Genomic DNA, 25,056 nt, shown 5'->3' on the forward strand with positions numbered 1-25,056 from the left:
CTGCAAAAGAGAAAAGATAGGTCAGAGATGCCAAGCAAAGCATTATGCTCTAAGTGCCTTACAAGGAAACTTAAGATTTCTTTTTTTTTTTTTAGAATGTCTGTTGAAGTCTGTCTGTCTTGTAACTTGATGAAATAGGACATGCCAATTTATTGTGCTTAATATAGAGATCCTTGGTATGTCCTTCTACAGTTTCATAACTGTTACTATGCTTTATTAATTTTCTAATCTGATTATTTGCAAAATTCCACATTCCCATCAGATTTTGCAATGAGTTAATAACAGAAGTATTTTAAGAAAACAAATTTTAATATAATTTTAGTTAACATGATCTTATCTCAGAATTACACAGTTGAAAAGCAGCTTATCAGAGTATTTAATCTACATCTCTGTTTGTCTTAATTTGGTACAGAGGTACTAATTTATAGTATTGTGAAATAGTAATTGCCATGAAGAGAGAAGACTTAAAATCTAGCAACTTCTAGAAAAATTAATAAAACAAAATGTTCATTTGTCCGTGCCTTACACATTTTTTTACTCACTTTGCTCCTCACAAAGGTAAGAATCATAATCACATCTTCATTATGATTTCATAGATTTTGTATCTTCTCTCTACTGGTCACAATTACTCCACTAGGTGAAAATACCTCTGCATCCTGGCTTATTTGTTTCAGTAGGACAATCTGATTCTCAGATGGCCTTACAATTTATTCTCACTTCCAGGGCAAGGTGCCATTGCCCCCCTCTAGGTGTCTCTATTGACTGCACAGGTACAACTCTACAGAGAGACCTGAAGAGATGAACTTGCAGTGTGACCAAGATCTCCCTCATAGATAGAGGATAATTGTGTCTAGAACCTGGGGTTGGATATCATCCTAAGCACCCAGATGTACTGAAGTAGATGCTTTGAAAAGGTTTAAGTACACAGACATTATCAAAAGCAACAGCAGTGTTGTCACATATTGAAGTCTTTTGAATGAAGTTCACAAAATGGTTTTTCCCATCTTCAGTATTATACGTCTTGTGCCTTACCTTTAACTTTGGAATAACAAGGCTCACAGTGCACAGTTTGTTTGTAAATCCAAATGCTGTCTCCTGCTTTTAGATCTTCCAGAGGTCTCCTACATACTTCACACTTCAACACACAAGGCAAAGAATGAAGAAAAATTAAAATGAAACATTTCTCTAATACTCTTACCCAGCATTGTTTCCTTTAGGAAACAAGCAACCCCAGACCAGAATAGGAGTTATTAGTACTGCAATATAAAAAAATGAACTCTGAAAGAGTAGTTTTAGAGAACAAGAAGTTAGATATCTGACTATGCCACTTTTAGATACCTAAAAATCAGATACCAGTGTCTCGACTGGTTGCCTAGGTACTCATAATACTCAACAACCCTGTCCTTTCCCCAGACATTTCCAAAGGGTACTTTTACTTTCTCTGTTTTAGCTTAGGGGCTTATCCTACAAGAAGATGAATCACCATTTTGAGATCCTTTTCCTTCCTTCACTGAATAAAGGGAGAATGATCACACATACTCATCTAACTCAGAGCAGATCTTAAAGAATCTAGAACTGCTTATTTCAAAATATCTTATGACACTTTATTTTAGCTATGTTTCCCATTTTTGCAGTATCTGGACACTGCTTTCACAAATGTCTCAAAAAAGCTAGTTTTTTGAGATAGAGAAGCATTGCCTATGTTTCACGTATGAAAATGCACAGATACACACAGAGGCTGACTTACCAAGATCACAAGGAAAGTCTACAGTGGATCAAGAAGCATGGTAATGCAGAAAGTAGGATCTTGATACCCAGATAATTTTATTACTTATTTAAATCTGATAAAATAATAGTAAATTCTGGTTTCTTTGGATATTTTATCCACTGATAAGTGAAAATCAGCATTAGTATTAAGGTGTTATTAAAAAAATCTGCTGTCTTCACTGATTTTATATTTCTTTGTTTAAATTAGCAAAAGGGTGGCTATGTCTTCAAAGCTCTGATCACCAATATTAGCTAGAATTTTTACACAGAGAAAAAAAATCTAAAATTTGGATTATTTAATTAATGTACTTCTGGTAGATACCTTTACAAGGAAATTAAGATGGTGTACTGCTGTCTGCTATGTGCAAATCTCTAATGGATACAGGGTATTTGTAAGGAGCTAAAGGAATATTAGTTATAAGAAATTGCACTACTTAGCTAAATACATAACTGCAAGCATGAACCACAGACCTACATCAATTTTATTTTTTTTTTTTTTTTTTTTTTGCCAATGCTTTCATAAGTTTGCAGTTATACAAAAATTAAGCTGAATATTCCTAATATTCCTGGCCAGACAGGTTCCCACTTGATAGTAGATAACAAAAAAATATAGTTTAAAAAATAAACATTTAACAGATTATTCAGCCACTACCAACATGTTAATAATCCTAATGAAAAGCCCATTATTCTTGATCTGTCTAAAAGGAATGGAAGCAGACCAGAACTTATATTTACTTGCAATAATAGTATTGAGGATGTATTACATAGTAGTTCCCATGGAAGAAAATGCTTTTCCAGTGCTCAGAGAGTTCAGAAAGTCCACAGTAAACAAAAAGCACATGCAGTTTCATACATGTGAAGTGCAACCTTACTGCTGTATTCTGATTTGTGTTACTTTTCATGTAGTAAATAGGGACAAGAGCTGCTGTCAGAAGCAGAAGTAAATGCTGTGAAGGACTGGGCAGAAGTATGAGCTATGCTAATGCAGTGATTTTGCTGAGTATTGTTTGTTAGAACAACAAACTCTGTGTGTAGATGCAAGCAGAAATAAGACAAATGAGGCAGAAAGAAAACAGACTATGGGACTGAGCATTGCCAGGCATACCCTGAGAAAAGTTTAAGAATGAATTTTAGGCTGAGCCCTAGGGTTTGAAATTACAAACAAAAGAGAAATTTCTTCTGTGCTTTCATTCTTAATGGAAGTAGAAAAAAATTACCTACTTTTTAATAATTAAGACTGTTTTAGATGTTTAAGAAGATCTAAAAAACTTCATAAAAAACTGAATAAAATTTTACAACATGAAGAAAGTGTAATAGTATATAATTCACTGTATCAGACATGAAGTGAAGGCTTATAGGACACTAAGAATACATTCAGCTGCATCCTTCATCCTGCTAATGGTTGCAAAGGAGGAGAAGCAAGGAGGAGAGTAGAGGGAGAAGGAAAGTGGGAGATAGGAAGAAAAAGGAAGGGATTGTGTAGGGAAGAGAGGGAAACAGAGAGATTAGTATTTCCTACATTCATCTTCTCCTCCAGTCTCAAGACTTCTTATTCTCACAGGTGGAGAAGGCCTAAGGCCTAAATAATCTCTTATTATATGTGTATAATGCAGGTATTACAATCAAATTTTGTTTCTTGATAGAAGGTGAAATTTTCTTACCTTGAAGCAAGTCGAATGACAGTAAATTTGCAAGGCATCTAAGATCATTTTGGCATCTATGCCCAAGGGCTTCCTGCAGTATGTACAGATATCTTTTCCAATTATACTCCTGTGTATATAATATAACATCAGCTGTCAGAAAAAGAGCTGCCATTGAAATCTCAAGCAGAAAATTGATAAGGTTAGCACACTGCATGGGAAAGATATTTGTATACTGTACAATGGCCATAATGGAAAAATTTCATTTGTGTATTCTCTCCATTCCAGTTGACAGGTGTCATGCACGTGCCTCTGTGATGGGCAAATTGCTGAGCTTAATTGTCAAGTAGCAAAAATACCTTGGTAGAAAGAATGGTCTTCTCTGATCAACAGAATTAAGCTGCTGAATGTCTGGGAGCATGTATACTAATTAGGGATAAGGTGGAGGGGAATGATTTTAATGTTTTAATCTCAAAAGTAAACTGGTAGTTGAATTCAAACTGCCATAATTTGATCAGTCTGGTTCACAGAATTCACTGTGATGCAGAGGTGCCTGAAAACCTTTTTGACTTTCTGCACTGCAGACAGAACTCATACCTTGATGGCAGTTATAGCGGATTCTTGTATAGAACAGCCTACAATCATATTTTTTAAAATTTTAAAACAATATGATGATAATATTTTTTAAAATTTTCTCAGCTCTTGCTGCACTCCTATGTGACATCACCCTGTACTTTGTCTAGATACAACTATTGGTGTTGTTTTAGCATTACAAAATCAATGTCTCTTGCTCCTTGCCTATCAGTGACAAACTGCTGTACTAATATTTAATCATCCCCAGAGTTCCTTATCCTTATGTTGGAAAGGATACAAGTTTTTCTGATTAGGTATTTCCAGGTAGTAGGGCTGTCCAAATTGAATTGAAAATAGTGGGCACTTTTAACTTCTTTTTCCCCATGAGGTAAGTTATTACAGATTGAGCAAATATCCTGCTTATATTTGGGAATGTCTTACTGGTGTGAAAAGATAGTTTTCAACAGCACTGTCATGTGAACCTATTCCTCCATGCTTGTACATAAATTTGGTCATTGCTATTCTCACAAAGGATGGAAATTTTGCAGAGTAAGCGGCTGCCTGAGATAGAAACCTACAGAATCACAAAGCCAACTCTGTCACTTAATGCATTGGCTCTTGTTTCTATAGATATTTTAAAATGTCAGCTGTGACAAGCCTAACATAATATTAGGCTGCTGAACTGGTCATGATTTGATGGCAAGATCTCACTGAAAGAGACCTTTGTATGAAAAGCTGTCTCATGATGCTGACTTCCAGGGCTCTCTTTTGTCCAAAGACTTGAATGCTTATGTAAATGTCTGTGTCCTTTGGTACTCTACAATGTTATTAATGTGTACTTACCGATCAGAAGTAGAATAAACAGTTTTGATAGTATTTCCAGTTATATTTTCTTCATAGGCACCAAGTGATGATTTGCTGTGAAGCAGAGAATACATAGCTATCACTAAACAGTACTACATTTTTTTAAAGACTTCACTGCATCAATGATAATATGCAAAATAAACTAAGACAATGTGCTTGTTAAAAAAATCATACTTGGTGATGAGTTCTTTTTCTGTTTTTTTTCACAACCATCAAGAATAATATATCAAATAAGTGTAAATTAGTAATACAGTAATATTTGTAATATAGTGTCCTTAGACTGTGTTCTATTTTTGAATGATTCTTCAGCACTTCAAAATTAAATCCACAAGCCCACTGAGCAAAATTTACATAACAGTATTGGGTTTCCTATGCTGATATCTCAGCCTAAATGATACATATCAGAAAATGGTAACAGACAACATTTTTTCATTTTCCTCTTCTTTCACTTGTCCTCAAAAAGCTGTCAAACAGCCAAACAAAATTACAATATGTCCCTAGAATTAGAGTCTTTATAATACAGGCTTTTCAGTGTATGATTTGGGTACACTACAGTAACTGTGTTGTTCCTTTTATAAGAGTAAAAAGGAATATACTGAATTTAATTATCAGGGAAGTTAAATCTTCCATTTTTAAGAGTCCCATTTCCAAGTTATTAAATGTCAGTTTTGTTTACATGGAAGGGATGAACATGTATGTGACAGTTGAAGAAGTAATCTGCCATATGTGTTTTGAAGATTTCTGAATTGATTTATTTATCCTATTCTCCAGAAATTCTTAAGGTATATAGTAATTATAAAATGTTTCATCTCACTCTTGAATAATGTTCTACAACGTTAGGAGCAATTGTTTATAATCGTGTATTTACCAAATGTTGTTTTTTTTCCGGGAAATACAACAGATTGATAACATGTGCACGTAGAGTGTTATGAAGCTCAGATACTCTTTTCTACATACCTGTATTTTGTAAAGTACATATATCTTATTTGATTTCTGTGCAATACCAGAAATGTATTTAAATTGAAGTTACTGATAAGCTGAAATGATAAATGTTTTATTTATATTTCATAGAACATAGCAATGGGCTTGTTGTTTAATCAGAATGGTTTGCTCACCACAGAGGAAATATCTCCTCAAATGAACACCCAGTGCTCCATTTACATTTCAGGTGAGATGAAAGTAAGCTTACAAAGTAGGAATGCAAACTAAAGCTAAGTAATCACCTTTTGAAAGAGTTTCTCTGGCTGACAAATTCTCTTGACCAAGAATGTGCATAAGATATGTCACAGGGTGGAGTATATTGCTAGTGCAGTTACCTAAAGTTTCTTGCTACAGTGAAAAGTGGCAAAGGAACATAATTTCTTTGTTCCTGTAAAGTATGAGCCTGTGCTTGTTATTTTTGTTGTTAAGCTTATTTTTTTCCCAAAACTTCCATTTAACTTGTATTTAACTGTGGAATCTCGGGCAAAGTGAGTACTGTGCATTGGACACTCAACATAATATAGGTATTTACATGCTGTATGCCTGAAACTAGCATTATCTTACAGGAAGTTGTATAGAGAAAAATACTTTCCTCAAGTGTCTTAGTGCAGAGAACAGCATCCCTTGGATTTTACTAACTGTATTATGGTTGAAATACACAAATATATATAACGACAGCTTAGGTAGAAAACTACAACTGGAGTGTATAAAACAAAAAACTCTGAAGCTACAGCAAAAATATTTCCACAGCATCAGTACCTAACCTTGTCAACTGAAAGTGTAAGGAAACTCAGAACATTTAAATAAATGTATAGTCTGACAGCTTGACGAGACACCAAGTGAAAACTGAGTCCCAGTGTAGCCTGAGAATTGTGCACCTGATCACGTCCCTTCTTTCAGTTCGTATCAGTCACTCCTTTACTTGCTATGATGTGACTTGTTAATATAGCAAACAACTCAACGAAAATACTCAATACTCTGAACCTATTGCATAAAACCTGAAAGAATAGCCTACAAAGACCATTCATTTAATAGGTTTTCATGAATTAAAATGGAATTAGAGCTTCAGGTAGAGAGTATAAAGTCTATCAAATGTAAGGTAACATTGTGGCACATTCTTTGCCCTGTCGTTCTTCTATTACTGTTCTCTATTTTAACTTTCAAAGATAAGCAGAATATTACAACTCAGAGCCTGTTTGTGCACAAAATTCTGAAAAAAGCTAATTAATTTTTCTGTTGAATATTCATTTTTAATCTTAAATTGTAGACTGTTTGGCTTTGCTTTTATTCTCAGCCAATTTATGGGTTTGTCCTTCAAGGTCATGCAGAATTTTCAGAATACACAGATTTCAACTGTGCTCCAACCACAGACATAAGAATATGAGGGATTAAAGATCCTGTGCCCATTCATATCCACAGTGAGGATCAGGTGTGCATAAGGTTAAGGATGGCAACATTGACCATAATTCCCATAAAGTGAATTATGGGAAAGACTGTGACCTTTACTTTCCCTGTCAGTAAGGCTCAATAGACTTCTTCTCTCCCTGCTGAGTCAATAACCGTGATTCAGGCAGTTTGCATTTGTACAGCAATACAACGTATAGGTTATGACTTTAAACAGTCCTTCCTACATAAATATTTAATCAGTATAGATGGGTGGATTGATACTGAAGAGAGGTTTTCTTAATTCATAAAGGTCTTTCATTCAAGAACTACTTTTTTTTGTCATATTTTGTGAAAATAATTTTGACCATGAAGAACAAGATAATATTTCCTTTTATTTAAACTATTTCCTGATACAAATAGACCTGGTGTACAGCTAGCTCTATTAAATATCCCGACATGATATTTTTCACTCAGATTTGCAATATGTGGGTTTGTAGAGGCAGAATCCAGCTAGAGCATGAGTATTGCAAGAGAAATGGTTTTTAAATAGAATGTCTTGGTCAAAAAGTCAGAATCCCATGCCACAGTGTCAGTGGTTGGGTTGATGATACGTTAGTTCAGATTTATCCCATATGGGTTTAGGAAGTTAAAAAGGCACTTTTGAAGTGTGTAGTGTTTTCCTTACAGTCTCGTAAAGAAACAAGTTCATAAGAAATAAAAGCATTCAGGAAATGTCTTTCCTTTATTGATTAGATAAGAATTCTGGCTTAGCTGCCCTCCTAAATTTTATGTTTCAGCTATATCTCTAGAGCTACACAGGGTGTGTCTTGTCCTCCTCACTGTGTGCACTAGAGTTGGGATTTGTGATCTTCTGTGACTGGGATCCTGGAAGCAGATTTGGAAAGGGGCTGCCATGATACCAGAGACCAATGAGAGCTTTCTAAGCATTCCTGAAATTTATTGCATAAAAAAGAATTTTATGGATTTTTTATGGTGTTTAGATATTACAGTACCTGGTCTTTCTTTCACTGTCACTAGAGTAGTTTATTTCTGGGAGATTATTTGGAGCCCTTGGAGGATTTTCATATGCTTTCTCAATTATCCTAAAATAAAAAAGAAAGCACACAACAAGAAAATAAGCAATTTTTAGAAATCTTTTTTTCAGTTACACGGTTTTAATTTACACTTACAGTCATGAATGCAGAAGCTTGGACTAGAAAAAGTACGTAAAAGCAATTTCGCTTATTTTGGTTAAATCATTGCTGGTGAAAAATAATGCAGTCACTGACCTATAATTTTTAGTCCTCCTTTATCCTGATATATTCATATATATTCATATTGGAAATTTCATCTAACTTTAATTGAACTCTAGTTTTCTCAAAGTGCCCACTGAGGTTTTCAGCTGGGCAATAATGTCTCAGTTGTTGATAGCATTCCACATTTTCTTGTCAGTATTCCATAATGTTGTATTCTTAGGCCTACTATATTTTAGTTCCAAATTTTCTTTTTTTGGATATACTACAGTTATGTTTTTATTAGAAACGACCAACTAAACAGACACGTAGACTCGTTTCAAAAAGCAGGACTACGATTCAAGCAAGAGAAACCTCCTCCTGCAGTTTTCCCTGCCACAGGCAAACAAACATAAAAAATAGACCTTGTCATACAAATTATAGGATATCATTAATAAGTGCTAATAATGTTTCTGATGATTTTACAAAGCAGCTCAGACAAAGGCTGCTCTTGTTTGGTTCTAACAGAGGTTATATTCTGGAACAACATGATCATTATCTGCCTTAACTCTGCATGTGTGGGCTGCAGGTTGATTATTTCAGTGAGCTTGCCAAGGACAGAGGCTCTGCTGAACGACCCTCACTCAGTGCTTTTGCTGCTTTATATGCAGAGCAGAGCTGCAGGAAGCAGCACCTCCTTTGTGCCCAACTCCTGATGGGGGAGGCCCCTGCCAGAACTGAAAGAGAAACTCATTCACTGGAGATGCTCAGTATATGCTTCCCTGGTCTGACTGTCGAGTGGAACTGCTGGGAAAAAAATATTTTCTACTAAAAATAGCAAAACTGCCTATCTATACAAATAACTACATTCTCCATGTGAATATACAACTAAATGGAAGACTCAAAAAAGACACCATCAGAACCATACTACTAACCTCACTTTAATTGTCCAAAATGGATCCTAGCTTTTGTAAATAATTAAATTTTGTAAATAATTAAATCTAGTAGCAGTAAAGCTTTTATACTAGCAATGCATTTTCTTATATTTGTTTGAGATGCCAGCAGCTGAATTCACAAAACACTTAGATAAGCACAAAAATACTTAGGAGAATCTTGTCACTAGTCATTTTCATTCTCCACAAGAGATTATAGGTTTGAGTCATTGCTTATCAAAATACATGCAACTTTATTGTTATATTTGGTTAATCAGGCACATTTTAGAAATAGTACAGATATCTTACACAGGGCAAATTCTGTTTGCTTGTAATAGGAATTAATATTTTCTGGTTTGACTAAACAGCTACAAGTCTTGATATTTGATAATTAAACTTCAGAGGGAATTATGCATTGATTCTCACCGCTTTTTACTTTGGTCATCAGCAGACTTTACTTCAGTGTGATCCCCAAGGTCCTCATCTCTGAAAGTGAGAAAGACCTTAGAATTAATAGAATTATTTTCTTTAATCTAAACATATTAAATGGACTAAATTATTTATGTTGAAGAAGGAAAAAAAAACTGTATGATTTTCCCAGGTAAGACTCCTGACTACAACAAGTAAGTTATCTGTTCAGCCTTCAATATTTTTCAGTTTCTTTCCAGTGTGACACTGCAAAGGAATTACAAATGGCTCAGAAATGTCAAGTCCATTATAGTGTTGTAGGATAATTCAGGCTGGAATTCAGGGACTTCAGGACTTCTCTGGTCCAACCTTCTGCTGAAGGCAGAGGCAGCACTGAGGCCAGACCAGGCTGCTCAAGTATTTGTCTAGTTGGGTCTTGAAAACCTCCAAGGAAAGAGATGGCACAACCTCTCCAGGCAAGCTGCTCCAGTGCTGGACAGCTGTCCATACAGCCAGTCAGAATATCTTGTGTTTCAGCTCATGGCCACTGTGTCACATCATGGTGCCACACTACCAGTGAAGGTCCTGCCTACATCTTCCAAACTGACTGTGACTCTGTCATTTTAACTTGGGAACTGACTTTCTTTCAGTTTAGGCATCAGTACCATGAGCTATGGAAATGGCTATCAAAGTGTGTCCCTTGCTTTGTTGTCATTATCCAGTCCAAATCTCTCTTACAACTGCTGTTATCTAGAGTTGTGTACAATCTCTAGGTCTGTGTGGTCACATTTATGCCAGCAACTCATCAATCATTGCCTGTGAAAAAGCTGATTTAATATAATAAATTTAATGTGTTAACATATGTCAGGTATATAAAATATAATTTTACATTTATATTGTATATTAAATGCTCTGTAATAAAAAATATTACCCATTGACAAATTAAGTTTGAAGAAAGGTCACTGTTGTACTCATTTGAAAACAAATAAAAATCTAATTAATTTTACTGAACAGAATCTATTAATACCAATATCAAATCCACCATAAATATTTTGTAAGTATATAAGAGGCAGATTATGACAGGCTTACCTCTTATTTTTCTGATCAGCAGTATTTTTTTCAGTCAAATCTGAAAGGTCTTTTCCTCTGAAAAAAAAACCAAAATAGAACTGTTAAGATAGTCCCTCTATCTAGGAAGGGATAAAGTGTCATAAAAGGAAGAAACATATATATGCACACATTTAAGAGAAAAAAAGTAAACTTTTAGTTTATTTTATGTTCAAAATTTGCAAAAACTAATGTTCTTGAAGAAAATATGTTTGTAATTTTCCCCTAGCAAGGGAAAGTTCTGTACTATTTATTTATTTATAAAAATTATTATCTAGTACATCCAAGAAAATAAAAACACTTCTTTAAATTGTATTAATTCCATAGTTTAAGACTGTTCTTTGCCCATCAAGACAGTGAAGAAGAAACATGAACTTTCAAAGAATTTAGAATTCATTTACAGATTCCAAGTAGCTTAATCCATGTTTGCATCATTTATTTGCAAAAATTAATTTTTATTTAAACTAAGAAACTTCAGCTTCTGAAGACAACACCTAAATATATGGCCAAATGTCCAAAATTTCACTTCTGGAATGACAAGAAATTACCTCTGTGTGTCATCATGATTAACAATTAAAGCACTGATCATGTCTGTATTTATATTGAAAATGTTAGTATCTGAACACTCACGTATTTTGCACATAAGGAAACTTTTTCTTTGATTTCTAAATACAGTTGAACTAGAGGCTAGGTTTTCTTCTATTTTCTTTACTATTTTAAAATGGTTCAATGAATTCAAGAATGGAATGACTTATGAAAATACCGTAAGAAAAACCCCATAGTTCTCTTTGGGTAGAAGTAAAGAGCAAAACAGAAAGCCAAGTTAGCTCTGTGAACTCCTAATTTGGTCTCTTCAATTCATTATAGGCTTAAAACTTTGGATACTGCTAAAATTCAGTAGTGTCTCAAAGCCTTGGACTCTATCCTAATAAATTCTCTGTGAATTAACATTAAAAAAAAAAAGATACCCAACCTAGAGTTTAGTGCTAAATGTGCTGTATGTATGCATATGTGTAAGATTTTCTACGGTAAAATACATGATCACAGGTTGGCAACATTTATCCACTGTTACAGTTTAGAACATGGTTCTTGAAATTTATCTGCAGAGTATCAGTGCTCAATGTGACAAATATTACACAGCTCTCACTAGCACAGTACCCCACCAGTTCCTTCCTTTCTCTGTGCTGAAGGGCTGCTTGCAGACCTCCAGAAACTTGGCTTGAAACTCATTGAACTGACACACTGTTCAAAAAAGAAAATTCAAAATTTCTTTCTTTGGATGACTTTCCTTGCTGATTGAAATGCTTTGTTACACCTTGTTGGGCAACACATCATCCCTGAGTTCTACAATCTTTTGCTTACTGTCCCTTCTCTAACCATATCAAAATATTTCAGTGACAGTTTAATTGTGGAAACATGTAAGGGCTGTATGGAAGTTTGTCATAGGTAGTACTGGTTTGGCTGACAATGGACATGCCAGTGAATTAATCTGTATTTCTATATTCATCTTTCTGTATTAAGGAATGCTATTTATATATACTATACTATAAACATTTTACAGGTTAGCAACATTACCTTTCTTGATAGTCTCATAGTTGCAAACTACCCACTGCCTTAGAAAAGTAGGGCCTGAGGAACTTTAAACACTTACTCCTTGTCACTTGTGAAAGAACTTGAATTCGCCTTGCTGAGGTTATTGAGGTCTTGGTTCCTTTAGAGACAGAACAAAACCCAGGTCAAATCACAAGTAATATAGCCAGCTGACAATTAGTCCAATTAAATACTATTTAAGAAATATTATAATTGACACATTCTTTATTGAAGAAAGAATTTAACTGATGACAATCATTTTAGTAATTCAAAGGTATTCATAGATACAGCAATATCCCCACCATATGCACATTAAGTACATACTCTTCCTGGAATAAATACACCAAATTATGTTTTGGAAACAAAAAGTTTTGCCTAGTGCTATTGTCAAAAAGGATAACTCCTGCTGAACATGCATTGTGGACAACTTCAAAGATTGTCTGACCTCAAACATGCTATGATACAAGAAAAAAATCTTTACCAAGTAGTACAATCAACCAAGAACTCCTGATATGTGTGTGAATCATATCTTGCCTAAAAAGTAATTATGGATTAAGTCTTTCTGTCTAAATAAAAAAAAAACCAAAAAAAGTCCTTTTGTCTATTTGATAGGCTATCTAGAGCAGCTCCTTCCCAAGTAAACTCTCACTTCTCACAAGAAATGTCATATTTAAACTGAGGGGTGCCAAGATCTGGTTACATCCACTGATTCTTGCACTTCCACACAGGGATAGAATGTCATTTATCATTACTATCTGATATAAAGAAAAAAATCTTCCTTGAATTATATCTTATTGGTTAATTATTTTCCCTTTTTCAATATACTAATATTGAACATATATTAATGTAACAAAACTATTAAAAATAGAAGTGTAAATTAATGTATTCTATACTTTTTGAATGAAACTTTTTGTAGTATCATGGCAAAACATGGACTGTTGCTTTGAGTACCTTTATTTTCCTTCAAAGTATTGCACTGGTGTTAACATTTCTGTAAAATACTTCATTTCTGTGAAAATGCATTTCCAAAAGGCAAACGCCTCTACTTGGAAATTTTCCAGCAGCTTTACCTAAAAGGCTGTCATCTAGTAACATTAGCTCACTACAAAAAAATTATAATTTTACTCCTCAAAAGAAAGCAATAGGGAAAGAATGATGCCTTTGATGATATGACCTTCTATAGGACCTGTTATATAACCTGGCAGACAACAATGTTCCATATGTTTCTATCCTGACTTTTCATTCTGACCTGTTCTGTCATGAAACAACATCTCCATGGAACATATAGGTAGCCTTTTCAGGTTTCTTCTTGCTCATATTTGTGAGATTTGGGGCTGCCTTTGATAAGATTGTCAAGATCTCCATTTGTTTAGGAATTAAACAGTTCAGTGCAAGGAGAGTCGACTGCTATTTAGCTAGAATTCCATACCAGTCATTAATAAACTATATACTTGTGGAAAATCTCTTTATATTGTGACAGACTTAACACATTTCAGAGTATTCCTTCAGAAACTGAAGCCTTGCAGTTATCCAAAAATATCCTTTCCTTGGTGAACTGGATGGCAAATTGCTTCCTCACTATGTGAAGATAGCAACACTAAAATTATAGTAAGTGTAAATAAGAGCTCAAGTAGTTACTTAACTTATTTTTTCACAACTTCTATTAAAAAAAAAAAAAAAAACAAACTCAGCTGTGCATATGTCTGGCTTGAGTAAATATGCATTGTTATTCTTGTCTCTTGCATCCTCCATGTCTTTCTGGTCTTAGAAGTATTTTAAATATTCACTTTAAGTCTTCTCTAAAGTCTACTACAGGTTTGAAGTTGCAGCAATCTCAATTATGATCTTTATGTGCTGTGTAATCTGCACATATATCAGCCTCAGTACTGTATATTCACCCAAAACATAGGAAGCAGATTTTAAGGCTCCTGTTCATTCTGATTGCAATCACAGGATTATGTGCAGTTTACTCAGCACAGTTACCAGTAACCTTTCTGCTGACTTCTGCTGCCTTTCCCAGCGTGGAGCAATGGAAAAGCTGTGACAGTAGCAAAGCTGTGCCCTGCAGGCCACTGTGTCTGCAGCCTCCTGTGTCTGATTGTCAAAAGCATGTAAGCATTTGCAGAACCAAATCCCAGTGTGCTTCCAATGAGATTTAACTCAGTAATACAGATATGTTTGAAATTTTTATTCGTGGTGTAGATGTAAAATATTCTATTCACTTTTTTATGATTTTCAATTTAATAGTTTTAATAATTCCTGTGGGTTCTTCTTTCAGAATTAGATACCTTAATTGAAGAAGCCTTCCTATAAAAACATTCCAATACAATGCAGATAAAATATGCTTCCACAACAACACCCAAATACTAGAACTTTCCGTGTTAATCTTTGTAAGAAATGTTAAAAAATCTCAGTATTATTCTATCAAATACTACATAATTGCATGAATAATGCTATAGAAATGTATTTTAGAACACTGGGAAGTTGCATCTGTTCTTGTAGGTAGTAACTTTCTGTCAAAAGGGGGGCAAGAAATTCCTTTGAGATGAGCAGGAAAGATTCTGGCTCTAAGACATGTTCTTTTTAAGTTTTCACATGTATTTTAACACTCTTCCCACATAACTTCACAATTCTTTACCTTAAATTGCTCTGTTCACTTTGCACAGAGTTTTCAAAAAAAGAATGACATTTATCTAAAACAGTTCAAACTTGGCTTACTGCCTGTTTGGAAATAATGGAGGAAAGATATTTCCAATAATTTAAGACTTATTCCTTCAGAAATGCAAGTAGTAGCCCACATTAATCTTTGGTGCAACTCGAAGGATAGATGAGTTAGTTCCCTTCTGTAATCTTTAAATCATCATGACTTTGTAGGCGACTGCATTTTGTTACTTCCTTTCACATTATTCTGCTCTTGTCAGTGCTTTGGGTATCCCAGTGCACTGACTGGCTTACAAGGAAGATTTTACTTGCTATCTAGGTGAGGCTACATGTGCACTCCTTGTCATCTACAGCCTAATTCATAGAACACCAACGCTGAAAGGTCCTAATAAGTGAACAGAAACAGTTGCTGCTGAGGATTGCAGCACAAAAATACAAGCAGACTGACCTGTTCAGCTACACATTATGGCTCCTACGAAAGAAAAGTTGTGTAAAAGAGAACCTTGGAAGATATTAATTTATTGTACACTTCTCAAACTTTCAGGCCCAGGAAACATCTTGACATGACTGCAGCAAGTAACCAGGACTGATGTCCTGCAAATTCTTTGCCTTGAGATGGCTGGCTTATTGCAAAGTAGAGGTCATAGGATACACAACTATAAGCTACTGGTTCAAGCATATTTCAGGTTGTTAGCAACTGAAATTAAAGAGCTGTTATTTATAAAAAGGACAAAATGTAAGGTAGAACAAGCTGTAGGACATGGGGTATAACTCAGAATTTATCTGATTGTGCTCAGGGCATACTTTTGCTGACTTTTTAAATCTCTCTTTGTTAGCAAAGCTACATTTACTTTAGCATTAGCACACACCACTATCAACCAGTGTTGATATTAGAACATAATCCAGCCTCACATTAAAAATTAGAGTAGATCTGCATTACAAAACCTAAACAGAATTTCAGGTAAGGTTTCATTTGAGAGTTGTTACTGCGTTAAAAATCAGCAATATAACTTACATCTTTTTTAATACTTCTAAAAGAGAAGACAAGTATTAAAGTAGAAAAAGACTAAACTATATTCATACATTAAAAAAGCTCCTTGAATATCAGAGTATCAAATGCAGTGAAAGGGTGCTGTGGAGAAGGATTTCCAGTTGCAAATATAATTTGCGCTTGAAAATATATACGATTTTTGTGTCCAAGGGTGGCTGAACTGAATTCATACTTCTTACATTTGTCAACAACTTTTTAAAACATAGATGATGATGGAAAACAGCATAAAACTTCTATACAAAGCAGTTTAGACAAACTAGGGGGAATATATTTCAAATACGGTAGGTGGCTTGTAATAGATGTTGACATTTTTCATAGGTCATTCCAAAGTATGCCACCTCCAAGTACAGTATTTTCTGAGACAGCCACTAAATCCCTGTGAACATTCTGCCTAGGGTGAGTGTTTTTGAAATGGATGAAGATGAGGTAGGTCAGAAAGCCTGTCAGGAGGAGAATATGTAGATTGCTCACAACTTTAATAGAATGAAATATTTTAATAAAGACTCAGGACATGGCTGGAAGTCTTTAGGAGCACCTAAGTCAGGATAACTAATATTCATTTTTGTATTCTACATAACAATACTTGGAATGGCAGTACAGAGGATTTGTACTGCATATTGTGCAAAAGGCTCTCAAGTACTGAAGAAAACAAATTAATTTATTATAAAATAGAAACATTAAGATTGGGATTAAGACCTAGGTATGCTTGTCATTATTGTTAAAGTATGGAAGACAATCCTCTTGATTCATTTACTTTTCTGTTTGTAAGTGACCACCTCCTGAAAAAAAAAAAAAAAAAAGCCTATTCTGCCTTTAATGACATCTTTGCAGAAAAATGCACAAAATAGCACTGTGAATCTAAAGAAAGCCCTGCCCTGAAGAAGAGGAAAACTCAAGTGCAGCTGGGATGCTGTGGGCCTTATACTACAGACTTGTTAGCCATGAAATTTGCTGCTGCTCTCTGCTATTTTGCCTCTAGCTGCTTGTGTAAAATGGGATTAGAAATCTGACAACTAATGAAGACAGTCCAGCAGAATAAAAGACTAGCAAAGAGCATAAGTAAAGTAGGTTTTAAAAAAGCTGCCAAGGCAGGCTGCATGCAAAATGTATGGTTCAGTTTATCCAGGACTCCTGTTCTGCCATATCTTGGATCCCTATGCCTCTCAGACACAAGCAGAAAGAGAAATTTTGTAAGGCTTATGTGACAAACTCTACAGAAATCAGTTAAATTTCAAAAGCTTAATACCTCTGATCCTATATCAATACCAGCAAATGTTCCTTCTTTGTGGAACAAGTGTGGTTTACTTTACCTGATTCTATTAATGTTAGCTATCTCATGCCTTCCTTGATTAAATGTATAAAAGATCTATGGACATTTTCTGTAAGCAGTCTTTAAAAGTAGAAAAATTAAGGTAATATGTAATTGCAAAGTGTGATTTTCTTTTTCCTTTTATGCTCTGTATCAAAAAGTTAGAGAAATCGAATTGTCTACATTTTGCTCTGCATTTGATTTCTAACTCACTTCACTTGAGATAGATAATATAATACTTTTCAGTCCTGCTCTGTAATCTGTGCTTGTGAATCTCACTTATTTCAGATAGTAGTTCTGAAATTTTGGTGTAACTGGTGAAAAGTCAGATCACCATCAAAAAGAAAAACATAAATTAATCTGATCCACACATTCAAGCACATCTCACAGTTCTTTCTGATTTCTTGGGTTTTTTTTTTAATCTTGAAAACATGCAGATAAAGTTTCAATCAGGAAACATGAATCTCACTTACAAAAAAGCTTTAGTGATGTTATTCTTTAGTGAAAGCAATGAAAATCAAATGATAATATTTGTATTTGAAAATTCTGAAGGCAATGAAGAAAGCATCAATGCAAATAGACTGTCCTTAATGCTGAGGTGGAATTGAAGTTGATCATAGACATGTGGGAGTGAAAAACAAAATTTTAAACAGATCCCAGCTAAGCTCTTGAACCTCAAGGATCAGGAAGCAGAGTACGAGTCCATGACTCTCACATTATTTAGTGAATACTTACCTAACCTATAAAAATCCTGAGCCTCTATTTAGTTCCAAATGTTCTCTAATTCTTGAAGGCATTCTTGCCTTATTGCCTAGAATTTTATCATCCATCTTTGCTGCTACACCAACAGTTGACATACTGTTGGTGTAGCATCAATATTTTATTATTCTATGGACTAGAAAACTGAAGGACCATGCATATTTCAGACTTGTTGGAATGCCTTTAATGACTGCGGCACTTGATGTCAAATCCAGGGATACTCAGTGAGGTTTTGAATTTAGTCACTCTGTCGTCATCGACATAATCATGAGCAATCCAGAGGCAACTTTATTAAAGGAATCACGCACAGTATTTTAAATAGATCTGCATCTGTTTTCTGATTAAAACCCTGAACAGAATTATAAAAACTACTGAGATGACTCCCTATTTCTAATATATGATATAATAAAATATATATAATATGTTTAAATGTGATACCAAACAAGTTGCATCTGATGTCCCTTCCCCAGTGATCTCTCCCTGTTGACCTACAACACATTCTGGTCAACAGCTTCTTCTTCTGACATGATAGGAAAAGAACGCAATGAGAAAGTCTGGCTAAAACCATAAGGACATTTTTGAATTAGTCATATCAGCATAGTAGAAGACAAAAACAACCAATTGCCAAGTGGGCCTTCCAATGCTGAAATAAAAGAGTTGGTCTAGAGTATATTAAACAAGTCAGCCATCTTACTGACTGTAAAGTTTAGGATCATGGGCCCAGCTGAATTTTGATCCTCTGTTATGGCTGCTTTACTGTCCCTGTAAATCCCTGTCCATCAGCTTTTGTCAAGTATAACTGAGGATGAATAAAGGAACTTTTTGAGAGAAGATTGGCATTTATCCTGGAGGAGGGTGCATTTCCTTTCACATTGCTATGCTCACTAATCAGTGCCAGAAGCCCTCACTCAGACCTTTCAACAGCTGAGAATTAGGGGACAGAAGATGACTGCAGTCAACTGTGAAAACCAATTTATAATGTGTCAAAACAAGTGTAATGCTTAGCCCAGAGGATTTTGGAGTTATATACAGAGGAAGAAGCCATTGATCAGAACGTTTTATAGGAGATAGAGTGGGAAAGATCACTGGAAAAAGACAACTTATTCTGTTTTTCTGGAAGGATATGTATTACCCTGTAAACACTGTATTAAATTTTCATTTAGGAATAAGGGGCTTGCATCTCTTCACAGAAGCTGTGCAACAGTGAATCATTTGTATCAACATGCAGAAAAGCTGCAAACCACTGTTACAGTGAATGCCAAATCTATCAGAATTGAGAGACAGAAGGAGCCTGTCACTTGGAAGGACCTTCTGCTGAAATGCAAAAAAAAAAAAAAAAAAAAAAAAAAAAAAAAAAAAAAAAAAAAATTAGTAATTACTGTATTGATTTGTATTATCAAAAACAGATTGGAAAGTGTAAAGCGACTTCATTTTACCATAAAGAAACAATTGTCATTGTAACAAAAGCAAGCTAGTGAATTATGGGAGTGCTTATGTGAGTTCTGTTTCAGTGTCCTTGCTTCCAACAACTTTTGAGGGACACAGGTGTCCTCCAGAACATTTTAGAGGTCTCTAGATGGTCTAGCTAAAAAGTCAAAACAAATAAAAGACATCCCAAAGGAAAAGTCATACAGGAATTATTCATGTAGGAGCCATGCCTTTAAATTTTGGCCATCTAAACCTTAGTCCAACCTAAGCCTTTTGAATATTTCTTGTGGCTCTTTGGAATTGCATATCTTACAGACTCACAGAATGGTTTGGGTTGGACCTAAAAGACCATCCAGTTCCAACCCCCGTGCCATGGGCAGGGACACATTTCACTAGGCCAGGTTGCTCAGAGCTCCATCCAGCCTAGCCTTGAACACTTCCAGGGATGTCAATCTAATGAGAACACATAATTAGCCAATGATACACCTACATGTTCTTTCAATTCTGAGCTTTACACAGCTCAAAAAAACCAAGAAAGGTTTTGTCAATAAATGTTCGTTTAGGAGACCTGACATCCATGGTTTTAATTCCATTGGTTTGGAAAATTCCAAGTCAATAACAATTCACTATTTTGTTTTTTAATAGAACCCCTGCAACCTATCTTTTTTCTACTTTTAAAAGTTCCCAGTTGTTGATAGACACAGCAATGTGAGTCCTTACTACAAGAGTTAGTTTAAGCACAGGTAATTAATGTGTTCTTCTTTCACAATCTATTGCAATGAGAACTGGGAACACATCTTGGGTAAAATAGGAATATCCTTAACAAGGAGCACAGTACACACAGATTTACAGCATTGTCTGAATTTTCTACTACCTGAGAGGAGTAATAATAGTGAGTTAACCTGTACACTAGGGAAGAAACTTGTACAGGAGCAAGAATATAGGATTCTCTTAATTATGCCAGAAAATTTTATTCTAGTCCCCTGTTTCTGTTCCCTAGAAATTGCCTCTCTCACCCACATACAAATAAACAGCTGAAATATTTTCTTCAAGACAACTTCTGTAGCTGGCAGACCAAAAAGGTATCTTTATGTAAGGATTTCTGCAATATGCCCTTTGCCCCTACAGACTAATAGCTTTCCCTGCTAGCAGACAATCTCACTACAGGTGCTTTAAGAGTTGAGTGAGAGCTCTCTCTAATCTCTTGTATAGCCCATGTTACTATCACCTCAAAGCTTTTCCTCAGGTATGTCCAAGATTAATTAATTCTGATATATCTATGAAAAATAAAAGACAAATTAATTAGTTCTACAGTTTATGAACTTATGGAAATATAACCTTTTGATTATTCTGCATTCTTCGGTGGTAATAACTTTGTATGCCCTGGAAAATGTGCCTCACTGTGCCAAACACCATTACTTTCTGTAATGATGTGTAGTTCAATACATGTGAACCCCATTATAAAAGCCTTTTTATAGAAACACAGATTTATTTTTTTTTTTGTATCCTAATTGTAATCATTATTGAAAGACTGACTAAAGCTGTGTTAAACACCCTCAGAATATCTGAAATGGTTTAACATGATTTTCTAGAGAACATTGTTCTTTAAAAAATGCCAGTTTTTAAACACCTGAATTTAATGGTTTATACAATTATGGAAAGGAAAAAGGCAGAGTGAGAATCGTGCATCTTCACTGCTGTGGAAAAAAGCACAAAAAGGATGTGGTAAGCCATGAATAACAGGCCCATTGAGGAAATCAGAAAAATGTCTCTGTACATATCCAGTGTAGTGCACATCTCCTGCTGCATTTGTGAGATACCAAGAGACCTGATTTGACCTGTTATGCTCTGAAATATGCACAATTTTTAGGCAGTAATCATCACTTCTTCTGTGTTCTAGCCTACTTATGCTGCCTAGAGTATCTATAGATGCCCCTAGCTAGTCATGAGATGCCCATTCTCTTAATCATATCCAATAGGTGAAGGTCCATAAATCCATGCCTTCAGATGTGAGATGTGTATATATATATATTTTATACACACACACATACACACACACACACAGACACACACACACAGTGTTTTAAGATGGATGCCAGGTCTGTCGTCCTTAAAAACAATGCAATAATTGCTTTTTTTTTTACAGTTTTAGCCAGAAGAGAGTATCTGACATCCTTTTCAGGTAAATCCCTTCTGAAAGATTTTCCTTGTATCACTGAACAGTTTGTTAGAAAGCCAATTGCCACTTATTTTATCTTGAAATTAATTCCTTATTCCTTTAACATCCCAATCAGAATCCTGAATGACAGACAATTAATTAATTAAGTCTGATGTAAAAAGCATGATTTGAAAATCTTTCTATTCCAAGTAAAAATATAGGTAGCTAAAGGATGTAAATTAAAACAGTATTCTAGTACAAATTGATATTACTATATATACTCTTCATTTAACTGTTTACTTGCCCTGTGTGACACAACCATTTTTTGCCAAAAATGTAGTATTTATGTGACATCTTTAAAAAGGGGAACTTTTGCTGCCTGCTAATTAATGCATTTTTTGACTAGCAAAAATGTAACAAAAATCTGTCATTTTGTGAAGCTAACCCATCAGTAGCAGGTGGATGACATCTGAAGCACCAGCCAAATGTAAAGGAATTATTGCAGCAGTAGAGAGGGCTGAATTTTGCCCACTAAGATTACAGACTACTTACAGTTTATATACTGACACAAATAGCAGTGCAGTGTTGCCATAGAAACTTGTAGACCAGTAAAATATTCTTCCAGCTCTTCACCAATGAAGGGACAGGCATACAAAGCTTGGGATGGTAATGAGAGCAACCAGGGGATGATGAATGTGAACTGATTGAGGGTGAGGATTAAGTCAGACCTTAACAAGCCCTTAGATGTGAAGAATGGCTGTGACTTCCCTAGTTCATACTAGGCGTATTTAATTCTCTAATATATCCCACATTTGTTGACAGGAAAATGCTTCACTGAAACATTGGTTTGTTTTTTTTTTTCCCTTTTCCTAGGGATTACACTGTCAGACATCTTTGGGATGCCTTCTTAGTCATTTTGTACTGGTTTTACATTTTCAGGACTTTGGGAGAGGGGAACAGGATTCAAAATAGTATCAACTGTAGTTTCAGATCTCATAAAATTGAATTTTATTAATAAAATTAATTAATTTAAATTAATTTTACTGTTTACACCACTTAATATTTCCACATAAAAACTGCAAATGAGCTATTGTAATTCTCAGTGCATATCTAGAAATCTCCTTCTAATTTAATTCATTTTATAATTGCATATTCAGGCATTTTACGCTGGTCAAGGTCACAGAGTAAAATTTTTTGCATGTTTATAGATTTATAGATTTATAGAATATCCTCGGGTTGAAAGGAACCTTAAAAATCATCCTGTTCCAATCTCCTTCCCTTAGGCTTGGGCATCTTCCACTAGACCAGGTTGCTTAGAGCCCCATCCAACCCAGCCTGTAATACTTCCAGGGATGGGGCAGTTATTGCTGACTGCGTTGAAAAATATAACATCTCTATCAGTCCAGAACCTTATAATTTGCTGAAATTTTAGTTTAAAAACGTAAGGAAAAAAAAAAAAAAAAAAAGTCTGTGTCTTTTCCACCAAAAATTTTTATGGTATTCTGCAGACTTTCAAAGATTAGTTGATATGCCATCTAACTTATCCCTCAAAAGCAAGTCCATCTGTTGAGACATGCTAATTTTGTCACCCTAAAGGGTATATGTTGGGTTTTCACTATTCAAAATGCTTACACCACAGTGCACAAGTTGGGGTGTTTGTATATACATAGTAAAGTATAGTTACTACCTCTTCCATAATGTCTGAAGAGCAAAGAAAATACATTGTATAATCCATACATATAATCCATACAATTTTTCTGTTTCCAAACATTTGCAGCAACTTAAAAAACATGCTGCTTTTTAGGATGCAGGCTGGACAGACTGGAAGATTAAAAAATTAAACAGCTATAACCTAGCAAGTCAATGAGAGGGAACTCAGAGTTTGGACTTCTAGGCTAATGGTTAGGACTGTTTAAATGCTGCATTAATCATACACCATGTCCAAAGAAGCTATCAAATATAGAAATAAAGCAAATTGAGTACGTAATATCCCAATAATCAATGCTTATGAAAACACTGGTTTGATTATACTGTTTATGTTACCTTGCTGTAGCTTGATCGTCCACATCAGTCTCTAATTTCTGAGGGGTCACCTGGTCTAATGAAGGGGCAGCCCTGCAATAAGAATGGTGAAAACATACTTAAGGCACAAGAAGATATTTGAAAACATATTTTATCAGTTAAATGATTTATCATTGTAGATACTATATTTTTTTCAGGTGTACCTACTATGAGTTCACATTGTCTTTAATTTTTTTTCTTTAAATATATATTTATATATATATATGTGTGTGTGTGTATAAAGAATTATACATTTATTAAAAAAAGAAATGTAATGCTTTAGTTCACTAGATTACCACATCCACTGAGCCTTTTGAAAAACTAATATCCCTAGACTAGCTATTTTGCTAGTATGGATATAGTAATAAAGTGGAGTTTCTTTACTGTTCAAAAATTATTTTAGTAGCAAAAAAACTTGAAAAATCTTTTCTTCTACCTAATATATCTTATTTAGTAAAGGCAAAACTTTTATTTAACTAGAAAAGTACTGATTTTTTAAAAGCTAAATAAATAAACATTTACACTTTCATATTTTTATTTATGTGAACAATCAAATTGGTCGCTACAGGGATCATAAGATTATGAGTAATTATAAGAAAAGGAGAAGGTGGCAGATAGAGTTAATAAGGGTTACCTCCTTCTTTAGAGTATTTTTCTATTAGTATGGCAACTAAACCATTACAAGTTGCAGAGCTGTCTTAATTAAAATCACGAAGTTGCAGGCTGGTTAAGTATATTTTTCTTAATTTAGACCATGTGAAAAGGACATTTAATTAATGAATTAATTTAATAAATTTATTTTCTAAAATTAGAGCAACCTTTGCAGACACTCAGGTTTAGAGTACTTTGCATCAATTCATCTTAATGCCTTCTATTACAAGCCTTTGCATGTGCAGAGCTTCTTGATTTAACTTTCTTTTTATTCACATTGCTTACATGCTCTTTAATAGTTTCTTTTTCTTTGCATAACTCACACTCTCTTTCACTGACTTTAGAGCAGCAGTTGCATATAAAAGAGTATTTGCATTAGCAACATATATGACTGTGGAACTAAAACAGCAAAGCAGTTTTTAATGTTTTATGCCATTTAATGTTTTCTAAATTTGAGTAAATATCCAGTGAACTATTCTAAACTATATGCAAATAATT

The 25,056-nt window shown here is 34.6% G+C and overlaps 1 protein-coding gene across 1 annotated transcript in view; it reads right to left on the minus strand.

The window, feature by feature from the left end:
* Positions 1–25,056, minus strand: part of SCEL (sciellin) — a 68,619-nt gene that overhangs the window by 1,641 nt on the left and 41,922 nt on the right. Inside the window, exons 12-19 of the mRNA XM_053971556.1 lie at positions 23,890–23,961; positions 12,542–12,601; positions 10,873–10,929; positions 9,802–9,861; positions 8,225–8,314; positions 4,824–4,898; positions 3,429–3,537; positions 1,033–1,135 (exon numbers count right to left, since the gene is read on the minus strand). Coding sequence (XP_053827531.1) covers positions 1,033–1,135; positions 3,429–3,537; positions 4,824–4,898; positions 8,225–8,314; positions 9,802–9,861; positions 10,873–10,929; positions 12,542–12,601; positions 23,890–23,961 — 626 coding nt within the window. The remainder of the gene's footprint in view (positions 1–1,032; positions 1,136–3,428; positions 3,538–4,823; positions 4,899–8,224; positions 8,315–9,801; positions 9,862–10,872; positions 10,930–12,541; positions 12,602–23,889; positions 23,962–25,056) is intronic.

The sequence above is a fragment of the Vidua macroura genome, chromosome 2 (genome assembly GCF_024509145.1).
Source record: "Vidua macroura isolate BioBank_ID:100142 chromosome 2, ASM2450914v1, whole genome shotgun sequence".
Lineage (NCBI taxonomy): Eukaryota > Metazoa > Chordata > Aves > Passeriformes > Viduidae > Vidua > Vidua macroura.